Source organism: Microchirus variegatus (assembly GCF_963457635.1).
Source record: "Microchirus variegatus genome assembly, chromosome: 7".
NCBI lineage: Eukaryota > Metazoa > Chordata > Actinopteri > Pleuronectiformes > Soleidae > Microchirus > Microchirus variegatus.
In genome coordinates, this window is record NC_139808.1 from 19861936 (window position 1) to 19876990 (window position 15055).

Consider the following 15055-nt stretch of genomic DNA (forward strand, 5'->3'; position numbering starts at 1 on the left):
ACGCACAAGATTCATTTCATCCAGTCATCCTGCAATGCAACGGGTTTCAACTCATCATATTCGAAGTGCTGCGTGTCTGTCAAAATTGAACCTCATGAGGAATGTCGTTTTTTTTTTTGTTTTTTTTTGCACTTCTTAGAAGTGACAAACTGTCAATAGTTCAGTCACTATTTTACCTAAAAATTTTAAATATGTACACAAGTACATGTTTACTATTCCGTGTTAGAGCAACACAGTGAATCTGATTGGCATAGGTCCTCAAGTGAATTCAGCATTTGGTTTCAAGAATATCTGAGTATATCAGTAACAAAAAGCAAATGTATATATAATGCACTTGAGGAAAGCATTGAGTAGTTATGTTTTTTAAAACTTATAATCCCTAAAAACAGCACAGCCTGGGTGAAGAAGGGAGCTGAGCTCAAGTCGAGACCCTGATTGAAAAGATTGTGTTAACACCACTGACAAAAGGAAACCGATCACGTCAGAACTTAATGGCCACATTTGGAACTAAAATTAGTTTTACCTTCATGAGCACAGGTGAAGGGGAGAGCAGATATTTCTGATCGTGGCCATGATAGTTTTTAAAATGACAAATAACAGGTGAAAATGTATACTTGGCTGATTAATTACCAGTTAAAGACAGAAATCAGAAGTGAGCATGAATTGGAGTTAGTAGTGTATTATCACTCTAGAGAGACATTATTGGCATTTAACAAAATACACACCCTGATGCTAAAGTTGAGGTTGTTTGAGGATTCATTATTATAATTTTTTTTTGTTTTTTGTGTCATGTGATTACAGAGCTGTCACAGGTTTGAGAAGTTTGCATAGACCCTTGAAACTCGACCACCACCAGTTCAGTAACAATCATAAATGATTACACTTGGAGCAACATACCCAACTTCACTCTTTTTGATTTTGGTAAGAAACAACAGGAGCTTATACAGTTTACATGATTTAGTTACATTCATTCAAGTTGCTGTTCCTTGAAACTTTGTGGCACATAATTTGTCAATGAGGTGTTTTTTGTTTTGTGAGTCTCTTTGAAAGAGTCATTTATATCATGCAAACACATAGTAGCAGTGTTGTCGTTTTATAAAATCCAGAAGTGTTTAGTTAAACTGTGTCTAAACTAAATCCTGCCTCTTGTGCAGCATCACAAAACACAGCAATTAACTCATGGTCTTTATTCAAAAGAAGTACAAAGAGTGAAATGGGGTATGTTCCAGAGACATACAAAAACACATGTCTGAGAGGAGACATATCCACATGTAAACATATGCTGTATTTGTCATTTTGCCCTTTCCTCCAACAGCTAAAAAAATAAAAGCATAAAACACTGTAGGAGCACACAGTCCTTGGAGAGTGGAGAGGGGAAGGGAAGTCTGCTCGGCATCCATCATGCGGCCACGTCCCATTCTTTAGCTGGAGATCTTCTCAATTTCGTCCAGATCATCGGTGTCTAGTTGTTCAATGTTTTTATCTGTGGGGGGGGGGGGGGGGGGGGGGGGTGAGGAGATCACGGAACACAGAGGGGCTCGTTTAGAGGGTTGACCCATTTACACACAATTAATCATTGCATAGATTTAATAACAAATAATAGATGGAATTTATTAGACGGTTGCTTTGGTCTGTCTTGAAATAAAACAAATCACTGGATACACCCTGGTCAAATTGCCAGTCCATAGTTTTTGAATTTATATCACAAGCAGTCTAGGAGTCTCAGTAATGAGACGTATGCATGCCAAATCGAGTCGGCGACAACAGGATGGTAACAAAAGGGTTAATCTCACTGTGTACACCACTGTCACTGTCAGCAGGCAGTGAGTCACCGTCACCTGCCACTGCAGTAGTAGCAGCTCCACTCAGTGTCAGATCACACTAAATGGTCTTCAGTTTCATCCGTAAGAGAGCCACAAGTTGCGGTCACACTTACTGAAATGCTCCTGAATCCTTTTGAGGATGTTCATGCTCATCTGGCCGTCCACCATGTTGATCGCCAGACCCCGTTTGCCAAATCGGCCAGTGCGGCCAATCCTGTGCAGGTAGGTCTCTTTGTCTGGGTTACCGTCCTTGTCCACCGGCAAGTCAAAGTTGATCACCACGGAAACCTGCTCTACATCGATGCCTGAATACAAGACAAGTAGAGGGAAAGATCAGGACACCTCAGCTATAAAAAGAAACTTCCAACACTCAATTTGCAATTATGACTTGCCACTGCTCTCACGTTATACTAAATCTACTTGAGCTAAACAAAAGTCAGGGTCACATGATCCTGTTGTAGACACGCGTGGTCATTACCTCGAGCACAAACGTTTGTCGTGACCAGAACTTTCTCTTTGCCATCTCTGAAGCGCTCAATGACGGCAGCCCTCTGTTCAACCTGCATCTCTCCACTGAGCAGTGCCACCTGGTGGCCTTCTCTGGACAGCTCCCCGGCCAGCCAGCCTGCAGTCTTCCTTGTCTGGATTATAGAGAGGGGAGAGTGTTAAAGGTCAAGTTTGACATATGTCCATTGAAAGCAACTCTGGCCTGTGTGTCCATTTTATGAAAGCCTGAAATAACACAGCTACTTCAGAAATGTCAGCACAGCAGTATTTACACTTTCAGTTTAGTTGATTTTGATTTAGTTTCATGCGTTCACAGTTCCATTTTTAGACTCAGGCGTATGATATATATGGTTTTCATTCTGGTTCCGTCTATTGCTTCGGTCTTTTCCGTCAACTGGAATAAAAGGACTCGTTGAAAAGACTCATGTGAACTCACGTGGCAGAAGATCATAGCCTGGGCGATAGTGATGGCTCCGTAGATGTTGCAGAGTGCCTGGAATTTCTCCTCCTTGCTGTAGCACATCACAAAGTACTGTTTGATATTGTCCAGAGTCTCCTCCTCTCTCTTCAGTTTGATGATGTTGGGGTCAGGCACAATGCGCTGGGCAAAGTTCCACACCGTTTCTTCAAATGTGGCTGAAAAAAGCAACATCTGACAGGATTTTGGCAGCATCCTGTGTGAAAGGAGAGAACAGTCAGTGGCAGCAGCTGCAAAATAGTTTATTTTTGGATTAAAAAACAACTATCAGATCTATTATGGTTTAGGACAGTGTGCATTAACCTCCTCTTCAAGGTTGCCCCCGGGATCGGGGGCAGCATCAGATGCAGCGACAAAAGCGTCATAAAACCATATCTAACTTTAACAAACACAGACATGCATACCCACAGAAAGGTCAGAAACTCAGCTAAAAGCTCATATAAACCATTCTTATGTTCACGAAACACAGTTAAAACACTGATGGATCAAACAGCAGGAGCGGAAAAAAAACGTCACAGCGCACTCATTGAAAAGCGGCACCGGAGCGTCAGCGTGATTATGTAAACAAAAAAACATGTGTCGACTGGACAGCAGAGAATCTACAGATTCCAGTGGTATCATTTTTATCACTCTACGACCAAGATTCACGGATCTAGCCCCAAAATAAGAGCTAAACTGACTTTCAAGAAATACAAGCAGAAATGTTGTCTTACCTTTGCTGTTTATCAAAACAAGTTATTTCCACTGGAACAAAACCACTTCTAATGAAGAACTACACTTTCCAGCATGCTTTGGGAACAAATCCCGGTCTGATTGATCATTACAGAGCGACATTAGATCGTTCTGATTAGAGAAGGGCGAATGTCTGCACAAATGCGTCATATGCATTTATGTCCTTTTGACTCGCTAATGAAGTGATTCAGACCGGGGTCTGATTCTACCAGTTTAGAGGTTTAAAACAAGCTGCCAATCACCCTAATTTACCAAGGTAAGCCAGAGCTATGGCGCTGGGTAACTAAAGAGGCTGCAGACTCACAGAGTTATTATTACGCACCGCACGGGAAGCATCGATTTACAGCGAGTTATCATTCTTTTTTTTCTTTTTTTTTAAACAAGTTTTTTTTAGATCTGTAGTGACATGTAAATAAAATTAAATGGGTTTTTAATAATTTGGTACCTCAAATGGCACAGATGGTGCCAAGCTGTGCCAAAAGTGAGAACGCACAGACATCTCTTTAATAAAACCCTTTGTAATTTCACTCTGCTTCATTTCAGCAGCATCAGACGTTGCACAGCTCATGTCCACATGTTGTTACATGACCTCCATGTGTCTTTAAGCTCCTACTGCATATTTTAAAGGTGATATTTGTTTTAAAATGCAATATTTTTTTAGGCGAGAAAAAAAAATCCTTCAATTATGCTGTGTTCCATGTACATTTTACTCTGACACAGTGGCATCTACAGTGAAACTTGCACCTCTGGTGGAATCTCACAAGTGTTATCTTCATTTTGATACCAAGATAATCCACATAGAGCTTGTAACTGCAGAGGTTTACTCTATTTAGTTTGGGCATGTCATTTTCAAGCAGGGACTCCAAAAAGAGGGTCACGGAAGAAGTGGTTAAGGGTGCCATATGTAAGAATGTGGACAAAAACTGTTAATACATTCAAATTCCAAATACCAAGGTCTTTAAAGTTTCATTTTCTGACATAACTGGCAACCAATGGTTGCTCAGCAGCTGAGACTCTACTGACTGCAATGATTGGTAGATGGCAGTAACATGATTTCAAAACATAAACATGATTTGCAGTCTGCAAAATATTTTTTTTAATGCAAATATTTTGTCCGTACTGTTGTTGTTGGTGAGTTCAGTTTGTTATATGAACATTATTCCTCAGTCTCTGTGACATATTAGGAGGATGTTATGGCCAGTTGCTTTAGATTTATTACATAATGCACCTTTAACTAACCGGCAACAGTTGATTACTAAATGAATCAACATTTTTGTTAATCAATGAATCCGTTCATAAAACAAGCTCTGTGATTTGTTAGCTATGTGAATATCCATCCATCCATCCATTATCTACCGCTTTATCCTCCACCAGAGGGTCACGGGGGGTGCTGTGCCTATCTCAGCAGACATTGGGCGATAGGCGGGGTACACCCTGGACAGTTCGCCAGTCCATCGCAGGGCCACATATAGACAAACAACCATTCACTCACACTCTCACACCTATGGTCAATTTAGAGTGACCAATTCACCTAATCCCCATATTGCATGTTTTTGGACTGTGGGAGGAAGCCGGAGAACCCGGAGAAAACCCACGCACACACGGGGAGAACATGCAAACTCCTTGCAGGAAGGCCCTTGTTCCGGAGTTGTTCCAAACGGGGCTTGAACCCAGGAACCCGGGTCTTCTTGCTGCAAAGGCAAGAGTGCTAACCACTACACCAACCGTGGGCCCGCTATGTGAATAATTTCTAGTTTATTTGTTCCACTTAACAAATACATCACAAACTTTGAGAACATCATTATTTTGAGGTTAGGGAAACACTGACCACCACATATCCATATTTTATAGACCAGATAAGTCACTTAATTGATTACGAAAATAATTGGTATTTGCAGCCCTAACATTAACATACATCCTTTTATGATTAAAGCTTTTCAAATTAATTGATTAATCCACTAGGGCTGCAAAGATTATTAGTTTAATCGATTATAAATCCACTATTTTGATAATCGATCATTACATTATTTTAATAGTGAAACAAGTTTTCAGATTTTTCAGCATCTTAAAGAAATCACGAAAACTTGTGGACAAAACGAGACATCTGAGAACATAATTTTGAGGTTTGAGAAACATCATTGCTACAGACAAATACTCGACAGACAGAAGAAAATAAGCGTTAGTTGCTACTCTAAATTCCGCGTTAATTCCACTGACCTCTGAATCCGGATACTCTGGTCCTGGTGACCCTGTGTGGCGATCATGACGTCAGCCTCGTCCAGGACAAACACCTTGATCTTCTTGGGGTCTATAAACTTCAGCTTTGTGCACCAGTCCAGCATTGTACCAGGTGTGCCAATGACTATCTGCTCCTGCAGCTTTATTCCACGCTGCACTGGAACAGAAACAAACAGTGGTCAGCATTTAAATGAACCTCTCAGGGGCATTTATGTTCAGTATTGTCCATAGGAACGATGTTAAAAGCAAAGAAGCTTTACACTTATTTCCTCGGATGGCGTAGACGAGTTTGACCTCAGGATAGTGTTTGCCCATCTGCTCGATCACTTTACCAGTCTGAAGGGCCAGCTCATAGGTGGGTGACACACACAAGCACTAACAGGAGAGATAAATATTCTTGTTATTCAGCTCAAGTTATGAGTGTTCTATCTTGTTGGACACAAAATTACAAACATTTTGAGATGAATGAGTAAAGTGATAAAAACATCGAAATGTGTAGCCATATTTGAATGAACTAACTTGGGGATAATTGTGGTTGGGGTCAACGTGACTGAGCATGGCCAGGACAAAGGCAGCTGTTTTTCCTGTTCCTGACTGTGACTGGGCAATTAAATTCTGTGGACTGGAAGAAATAAAGAATTAATCTCAGACAGTTGCAGCAACCTTTATTTTTTTGACATTTTGCATTACACGCAGGTGTTAAGTTACTTGGCATCTTGGTGGGTATCGAGAGACATAATACCTAATTAAAAGACACAAAACATTGTAATGCAATGTCAGGAATACTCACGGCTCAGCCAGCATCATAGGTAAGGCAGTCTCCTGGATTTTAGATGGCCGGTTGAAACCCATGCCGTAAACTCCCTGAAGTAGCTGAGGTTTACTGCACACAAGAGGACATAATCAAGTGTTACAGCTGCTATAGGCAGGTTTGTGGGCAAAATAGTTGATTTGTTTCACCTGCATGTTATTATTAAAATTCTTTGGGATCATGTCTCTGTCCTGAGCACTCCTCAGCAGAGGAGCATGGACATGTGTTTTATTGTGTTGTTGGTTTTTTTTTTTTTTTAATCTCTTTCCAATAAGGTTTGTATGCATGCTAAGGCACAGGTCACACTTTCCACAATCAATGTCTACAGAAACATTCTAACATTCTATGCACTATAAGGGGCATGAGCATTCGTGCTGACCCAAAAGTGCATGCGTCCTTCCGTTCGTCAATGTGGACCATGAGTAAATTAAAGTTAGAGTGACCTATGTGGACACAGGGAAAGTATTATCCAGGCTTAAGTGTAGGTAATAGGAGAACTTGCCATCAGTGCACTAACTTTGTGATTCGTCAAATCCTACTTTGAGGCAACATATTTTTAGTAAAGAAGCTGTTAATAGAGCAGGTGAACATAAAAAAAGGCTCTCCTAGTTGACTTGATATACATGATGTTGAATTAGTATAATGCAATTATCAATGGGGAGAAGAAAAAAAAAAGAGATAAATGTGGGAGTGCACAAGCAAACCTTAAAATATTGACTTCAAAATAACAACTGATAATTAAATTTAAATTATAAAGATACTTACAGTCGCAACTCCTCAAAGGACTTGACCGAGTAAAGTGGAGAGTTGGGGTCCTTTTGAAGAACTTCCACTTGGTTGGGATTATTGACTAAATTACTCCGGATGAGTTTGTTTAGTAACGACTGTGCCGCTTTGTCATCTGGAAAACAAACAAATGACATAACAATCACGGTTAGAAGTAAAATCTCAGCATCTCGACAAAAGACCATGTGATGAACACAATTACCAGAAGAATCTACTAGTATGTGAATATTCAACCACTCACCTTTGTCATCCTCATCCGTTTCCTTCTTTTCTCCTGCACCTTGTAACTTTGCAGTGGCAGAACTCGTGTCTGGTGCTATTGCAGCGGTGCCTACAATGTTTAAAATTACGGTTAATGGTGTAAACACTTGAAAACCAAATGTTCTTGAGAATAAAAAATTTACACCTTATCCATTTGAACTCACCGTTTTCTTCTGGTTTGTCTTTTATTTGCAGGTTTCCGATCTGTGAACATCAGAAGGTTTGCAAAACTATTTAGTATCAGGCACGTCAGGGAGGAGGACTAGAGGTAGACAGATACGGTGTGTGTTGGGGGGGGGGGGGTTCTGTAGCTGTTGGAGGTCGATTTTAAGGTGATTTATCTGCAGAAGTTGGCCAATAATTTATGTTGGATTTTTTGGTCCCATAACACGCTCTTTACTATTTTTTCAACAATCTGATAAAATTGTACCTGTGATAAGAACTTTAACAAGATGTATCAAGTTTCTACAAAAAAAAAAACATTTCTAATAATTGGCCAATAATGTATTAAAAAATGGCAAATATCAACATGATAAAACTGGTCCATTTAACAAAATGTATAGAAAAATAATTGTGAATTCACTCAGAATTGACCAGGAAACAACCATAGTCATTTTCAGGATGAAGCAAGTCCAGTTACTGATACCCAACTAGTGGTGGCAGTACTATTAAGGATAATATGAATAAAATACATTTAATGTTCACCGATAGGATGACTGCAATCATAAAAACACAAATAACAAGGTTGCACAATCAAAACCACGACAATGACTTCCTTGTTTATACTGTTTGATGATTTGTTCTTTGGTGTTTTAATGATTGATTTTATTGTTACTGTGAACACCTCGACATAATTATGCGACGATTGCAGCTCATAAAATCATTATTATTAAATTACCTAAAAAGGTGTTCCAAGTAGCATAATCTCTAGTAAACAGTATTCAATTCCGTGAGTATATGGGTCAATGACGTGATGCCTAAATATATTGTCCAACTGCATTTTTTCTTGTTGAAAACACATTTTAGAAAACTAAAATATACCATATATAGTTACTTCCTGTCCACTTAGATTTTTCAAAAAATCATTATGCATTTCATTTGTTTTGCTACTGAAAGGGTAAAAACATCATGTGGTGTGACAGTCCAGTCATGCATCCAGTTTTGGATAATTTTTTGAAATGAATCAAAATCTATTTACATTTAAATGTATTTTCTGGCCGTTTTTTATGCATTTCATCAGATGCTGCTCTCAAGCAAAGAAAAGGCTGTGTGCCACAGGCAGGGTGTGAACTCTGACCCTGCAGCGAGGGCAAGTACCTTGCAAGAAGAGAAAGGTTTGTTGTAAAAGCTGAAGAAATTTAAAAATACAGATTGACTACAGATTTTAGTCCACCATTGGCTTCCAAATTAGAGAAGGTTGAGAGGCTTGATAGAAGGAGTAGTTCAGAAGAAAAACACTGCAAAACGACAAGGATATTCTGCAAAAGCAGGTTGTGTATTTGAGGAAAAACCTGGTGGAGATGAGAAAGATGAAATACAAATCTCAAAAGAGGCAAGGCAGACTGATGGCAAGTCAAGACTCAAGAGAAAAAAAACAAGCAAGCACAGTTTTGATGACATCATGGTACTATCTGTTATAGAAGTTTGTATAACATCGTTTCAATGCTCTTGTATGATCATCAGAACCTGTGTTTATCAGTTTACAACTGTCCAGATTTGACCAAACTGCCTACGACAGCTCAATAAACTCCCCACTGCGAAGGACAACCAGAACTAGTACGGCAGGAACAACTCGAGTGTCTTGATAAACATACAGGTTTTGATGACCACACAAGAGCATCAAACTTCATACAAACTTCTATAACAGAGTACCATGATGACATCAATACTACTGTGCTTTGATGTCCGACATAGTACCATGATGACATCAATACTACTGTGCTCTGATGTCTGACTTATAGTACCATGATGACATCAATGCTGTGCTTTGATGTCTGACTGATGACAAACTGCAGTTTCCTGCTGGAAAGTTCTACAGTATGAACAGTTTGATGTCTTCGAGTTTGACGTGTCTAAATTCATCTAGTTCCTTACTGATTTATGAAATGGTTACAAAAATATACATGAATGTATCGTTTTCAATTTTTCAATGAAAGAAAGCACCAAACCACCATATTAATGATTTAACATGTATGAATGTACACATTACATTGTAAAGCTTTGACCAATTGAAACAGACATTAATAGCTATCGTATTTTTAAATCTACCCGTCAAAAACCTATGTCATTGACCCATAAACAAAATATGCAATAGTACACTTGTGATGTAGTAAACTAGATAGTCCCGTTTAATTTTGATACTTTTCAGAAATTTTAAAACAAAGGTCATTGTCGATGTATAACAACGGTCACTTAATTCAAATGCTGAAGTTATTAATTCAACATATTTTGGACCTTCTTGCATCATTTTGCTAGATAAGTGCTAGTTAGCTACGTGCTAAAGCAACTAAATCATAGAGCACGCATCGTCTCTGTTGTGGCTAACCTAGACCAGCGGTGTCGCCAGACTGGATGAAGCCGATAGTTTTACAAAAATAAAAGCGACCACCGGACCATCTTTCTCCATTTGCTAGTTAGCCTGCTAACAAGTGAAGCTAGAAACTCTCAGTTGTGGCTAACTCACACTAGCTAATGACGCCGAACCGGTTCAAGCCGGCAGTTTTGTCTTTATGAAAAAAAAAACATTTAAAGCCAAGCAGCCGCGGGGTCAGTTACATCCCTGTACTGTATTATACACTTTAGTTTTTAAAAACATAATGTTACATGAGCGTCAAAAGTGTCTCCGAACGGGCCGTAGCATCATTTACGCAGGTGAACAACACGTTAGCTCGTGTCGGGTGAGTTTCACTTTACCGATTCCGCCGCAGCTTCTTGTTCATCCACTGCCTGAGCCCATGAGTCCGTGGCCATCGTGGGACAGTTTTTCCCCCTGTTGTTACTAAACTCGGGTTAATAACTCAGCCGGGAAAGCTTAGCTCAGACTGTGGAGTCAGTCAAAGTGAGAAAGTAACAGCTTCTCCCCACAATGGCGTGCCGAGTCCGACTCTGAGAATCTGTGCAACCCGCTCACATGTCCGGACAGAAAAGCATACGTCAAACGATAAAAGTTCCCATCCCATCAGTGTGGAGTTCACGCGAGATGCCGCAAATTCCCAGCGACTCTTTGATTTTAAAGTTTTACCAACGTCTACTCCATGAATTTCTGGGCTTGATTAGAAAATTATCTGAAAAGCAAAGCTACAACATACATTAAATCACAGACAGAGATGTTCTAAGATACAACTATTTTGTAATTAACTTGCTGATTTTGTTTGGCAATGTCACATACACAAATGTAAATTAATTTTTTTTTTTTACCACTCAATTTTCTTAATTTTCCTATACTGTGAACTTTTCTTCATTTATATTTTGTATTTGTGGCTTACTGACACAGTAAAAATTTAAGTAGATGTCTGTTTCAATGTTCTTTCAATAAAGTTGAAAAACAACAACAAACAAAAAAGCATGATATTAATAAATACATAAGATTTCCTCTTTTAGATTAGATTTTTTTTTTGTTAATCCATCTGTTGTGTCACAATGGAGCAAACTGGAGGCTGAAATTTAAGAAACGCACCTCAGCCACACCTTTAGGTGGCGCCAAAATGTTTAGCATAGACTCACCACCTGTCTGTAACGAGCACACACACACGCGCGCACACACACACACACACACGTTTCCACACATCACTTTAGAGGACATTGCATTTACTTGCACTTACTCTGACCTTAAACTGTAACTACTACTGGCCTTATCCTAAGCCTGACCTCAGCCTAACTTTAAAACAGCTCCTTAAAATGTAGTAATTTACATTATGTGGATTTACAGGTACACACATTCATACACACGTCATTGTACAACAGAGGTCTCACATTTGCAGCATCACAATCAATTTCATATGGACCCACCACTTAATATCAAGTCTTTATTGTCTGTTATTTTTTATTAATTGATTAATTTGGCACTATAGATATGTTCATGTTGTTAATGATTTATCGTTCCACATCAAAACAAATACTTTAATTTGGAAATTCTGTGAAATATTATCATTGTTATTACAATTTTCGATATATTTACTTTTTTCACAATGACTGCCCCCAAATGACCAAACTAGACACTTAGTGGCCACCAGGTTATTTTGTGATGAGTTTGAGACCCCGATTGTACAGCATTTTTAGTAAGGGTAAACCCTAACCCTGAACCTAAACCTAAAAGTTAAACCCCAACCTTAAAACCATGTTTTAACTCATAAACAGCCTATACGGTTAGGTAAGGGTATGTGGCTAACTCTAACCCTAACCCAGTTGATGCCAAACCCTGATAATAACCTAACCACAACCTAACCACACAACCTCTGCCTCATTAGGACCATGTTCTGGTCTCCATGAGGACTACTGGTCCTGACTGACAAGGTCAGTGTTTATGCAAGAAAATGTCCTAAAGAGGTAACAAATACAAGTACACACACACTAACTTGACTAATTTTCATTCACAATTTCCCCAGTGCTTTATCCTCATCTGCTCCTGGATCTGACCCCGTCATAGCCGGGAAATACGAGTGGCCACGTCACACACTGAAACATTCACTGGAAAAATCACCTACTTTTTCTTTTTCCATTGTGAATCAATGGACTTTGTATGATTCTGTCACAGAATGTTTATGGCATGCAAATGCACAAGGCAACATTTGCATTTCATTCCACTGTATGTGTGTTGTGGGAATACTGTAGTGTACAGCAGATCCAGATCCTCTCTGTCTCACTGTATGCAGAGGTAGAAAAAGTACTAAAATATTGTACTCAAGTAAAAGTACCCATACTTATATATATATCAAGTAGAAGTAAAAGTAGTCATCTGAAAATGTACTCAAGTAGAAGTAAAAATTAGTTCATTTGAAATGTACTTTAAGTAAAAGTTACTTAGTCACTTTGCGTGGGGTGTAAGGGTAGTAGAAATAATACAAGGGGTCAGAAATCCAAAACTATTTTGGAGCTCGAGCGGCCGGCGCGACACAGGATATTACGTCACTTTGGGTTCTGGTGTATATTTTCCCCCTGTAGGTCTTCATTGTGCTGAATTTTTATTTTTACTCAGTAACGGATAGGATTTATAAAGTAACTATGTACAATACTTGAGTCAATACGTACTCAAGTAAAATACAAAATCCTGATTTTAAATTGTACTTAAAAAATACGAAATACACAAAAAAAGTATTCAATACAGTAACTTGAGTAAATGTATTTCGTTACTTCCCACCTCTGACTGTATGTGTGTGTGTACCTGGTATATCTTATGTTGTGGGGGCCTAAATCTGTTTACACTCATCACATTATGTGGGCCAATGAGTGTCTAGTTTGGTCAATATATCAAAATTATTATATCGCTGATGATATTTCACAGAATTTCCAAATAAAAGTGTTTGTTTTGATGTGGAACGATACATCATTCAGAACATAAACATATTTATAATGCCAAATTAATCTAATACAAAAAACAGACCAAAATTTTAAAATGCTGAAGTAATTCATTCAACACCCTCTTGCATCATTTTGCTAGATAAGTACTAGACAGCTATGTGCTAAAGCTACTTAGGGTGCTTTCACACCACTAGTTCGATTATTTGATCCGCACCAGGAAATACAATTGTTATTATGTAACATACGACACAGTGTGGTCCGCTTTCACACCAGCAAACGAACCAAAATTGGCACGATTGACATTTCATCAATGTGTATATCTTCCGGTAGAAAATCGCCAATTTTGACTCACTATGGAGCAACACGTTCGCACATTGCTACTTGCTCTGATCTTCGTTTATTACATTCTCTGTATTGGCCATTTTTGGCAAAATATCCAATTTGAGAATGAGTCGCGGCTGCGTCTGGAGAACAATCAGCTGATGCGCTGGAGTCGGCAAAGACGTATAGCGCGTCATTTCAGGCAGAGGAGACGCGATATTTTCATGAATGTGACGAAGATTGCTCCAAAGACCTACAAGGTAGGCTATGTCCATGGCATTTACTGCAGAATATGATTTGGACTCGAGTTCACGTTCTCACCAGAGGGACCGCACCAGAGTCTGACATTTGGTGCGGAGTCAAGTGGACCGAGACCACCTCTTTTTAGCGGTCTCGGTCCACTTGATTTGGTGCGGACCCGAGTGCGATTGATGCTTTCACACCAACGAAAAGGAAACGAACTAGAGTTTTTGGTTCGAATGGATCGTTTGGTGCGCACCAACTGCTGTTGGTGTGAAAGCACCCTTACTCATAGAGTACGCAGGGTGTCTGTTGTGGCTAACTTAAACTAGCTCTATCGCCAGACTGGACCAAACCATTTTTACGAAAATAAAACCGATCAGTGGATTTTTTAGGGACCATCTTGCTCAATTCATCTGAAACTAGAAAGTTGTGGCTTAAGTACTAGCTTATGACACCAAACTGATTCAAGCTGGTAGTTTTGTCTTCACGAAAATAAACTACATAGAGCTAAGTAGTAGTTGGTAATAATGTATTATACATTATAACGAAATCTCTTTACATAGTCACATTCAATTAAAAATCTTTCCTGTGTTCTTTTCCCGTGACAAAAATCAAGTCCCCATAATGTAAATGACTACATTTTAAAATGTTTTAAAGTTAGGTTAATGTTATGGTTAGGTTAAAGTTAGGGTCAGGGTTAGGATAAGGCCATGTAGTAAGCTAATTATGGTTAAAGTTAGAGTTGGGGTGTATTCCAATTCCTTGCTTAACCCTCAATCTCAAAAATGCGCGCTCCCTCTAGTGCAAGTGCTGTCCCGATTCTCAGAAAAATTAAGCAGCGAAATGAGTACGCTACAAATTAAGTATTTTCTTTGTTAATAGAGATATAAAAATGATGAAAACCATTGTATTATCTTAGTTTAGGCCCATATTATGGATTACTGACGTCATTGTTGTGTAACATTTATTTTTATTTTTACGATCTTTTGTCAATAGCCGGCTGGTGCGGATAAGCGATTGTTTGTTATGGTTTACTTTTCAATAAGCCGTGGTGTGTGGTAACTGTCAGCTGAATATGTCCGTGGTTGTGGTATTTGTATGAGTATCATCTTATAACTAACTGACAACCTAATAACTTGACTGACAAACGGATCGTAATAAATAATCCTGACGTAAATGTGTTCCTCTTATTCTTTTTTGGAGTTGACAGACTGGACGCAACTTTCACGTTATTCTGCCCCCTACAGTCTGAAGACGTATCTGCATTTAAGGGGTGTCTCATTTCTAAGTGACAAAATAACCCTCAACACTTGGTTTTGAGGCCAGTTATGATTAAGG

General features: G+C 39.0%; 1 protein-coding gene across 1 annotated transcript; it reads right to left on the minus strand.

The window, feature by feature from the left end:
• Nucleotides 1–1264: 1264 nt before the first annotated feature.
• ddx19b (DEAD-box helicase 19b) lies at nucleotides 1265–10745 on the minus strand. The gene is made up of 12 exons (XM_083891842.1): nucleotides 10550–10745; nucleotides 7801–7840; nucleotides 7617–7706; nucleotides 7355–7490; nucleotides 6569–6661; nucleotides 6298–6400; nucleotides 6039–6153; nucleotides 5758–5935; nucleotides 2767–3004; nucleotides 2302–2464; nucleotides 1937–2128; nucleotides 1265–1483 (listed from the first exon to the last, which is right to left on the minus strand). The coding sequence occupies exons 1-12, from the start codon at nucleotides 10604–10606 to the stop codon at nucleotides 1422–1424; spliced, it is 1467 nt and encodes a 488-aa protein (XP_083747968.1). The 5' UTR covers nucleotides 10607–10745; the 3' UTR covers nucleotides 1265–1421.
• Nucleotides 10746–15055: the final 4310 nt, after the last annotated feature.

What these genes read in the sequence shown, in the direction of transcription:
- ddx19b (XM_083891842.1), bottom strand. Translation starts at nt 10,606, where the DNA reads ATGGCCACGGACTCATGGGCTCAGGCAGTGGATGAACAAGAAGCTGCG. An exon ending in AACGGATGAGGATGACAAAG is followed by an intron (nt 7,491 to 7,616) that starts GTGAGTGGTTGA and finishes TTTGTTTTCCAG; the next exon opens with ATGACAAAGCGGCACAGTCG. An exon ending in AGGCTATGATCTTCTGCCAC is followed by an intron (nt 2,465 to 2,766) that starts GTGAGTTCACAT and finishes TCTATAATCCAG; the next exon opens with ACAAGGAAGACTGCAGGCTG.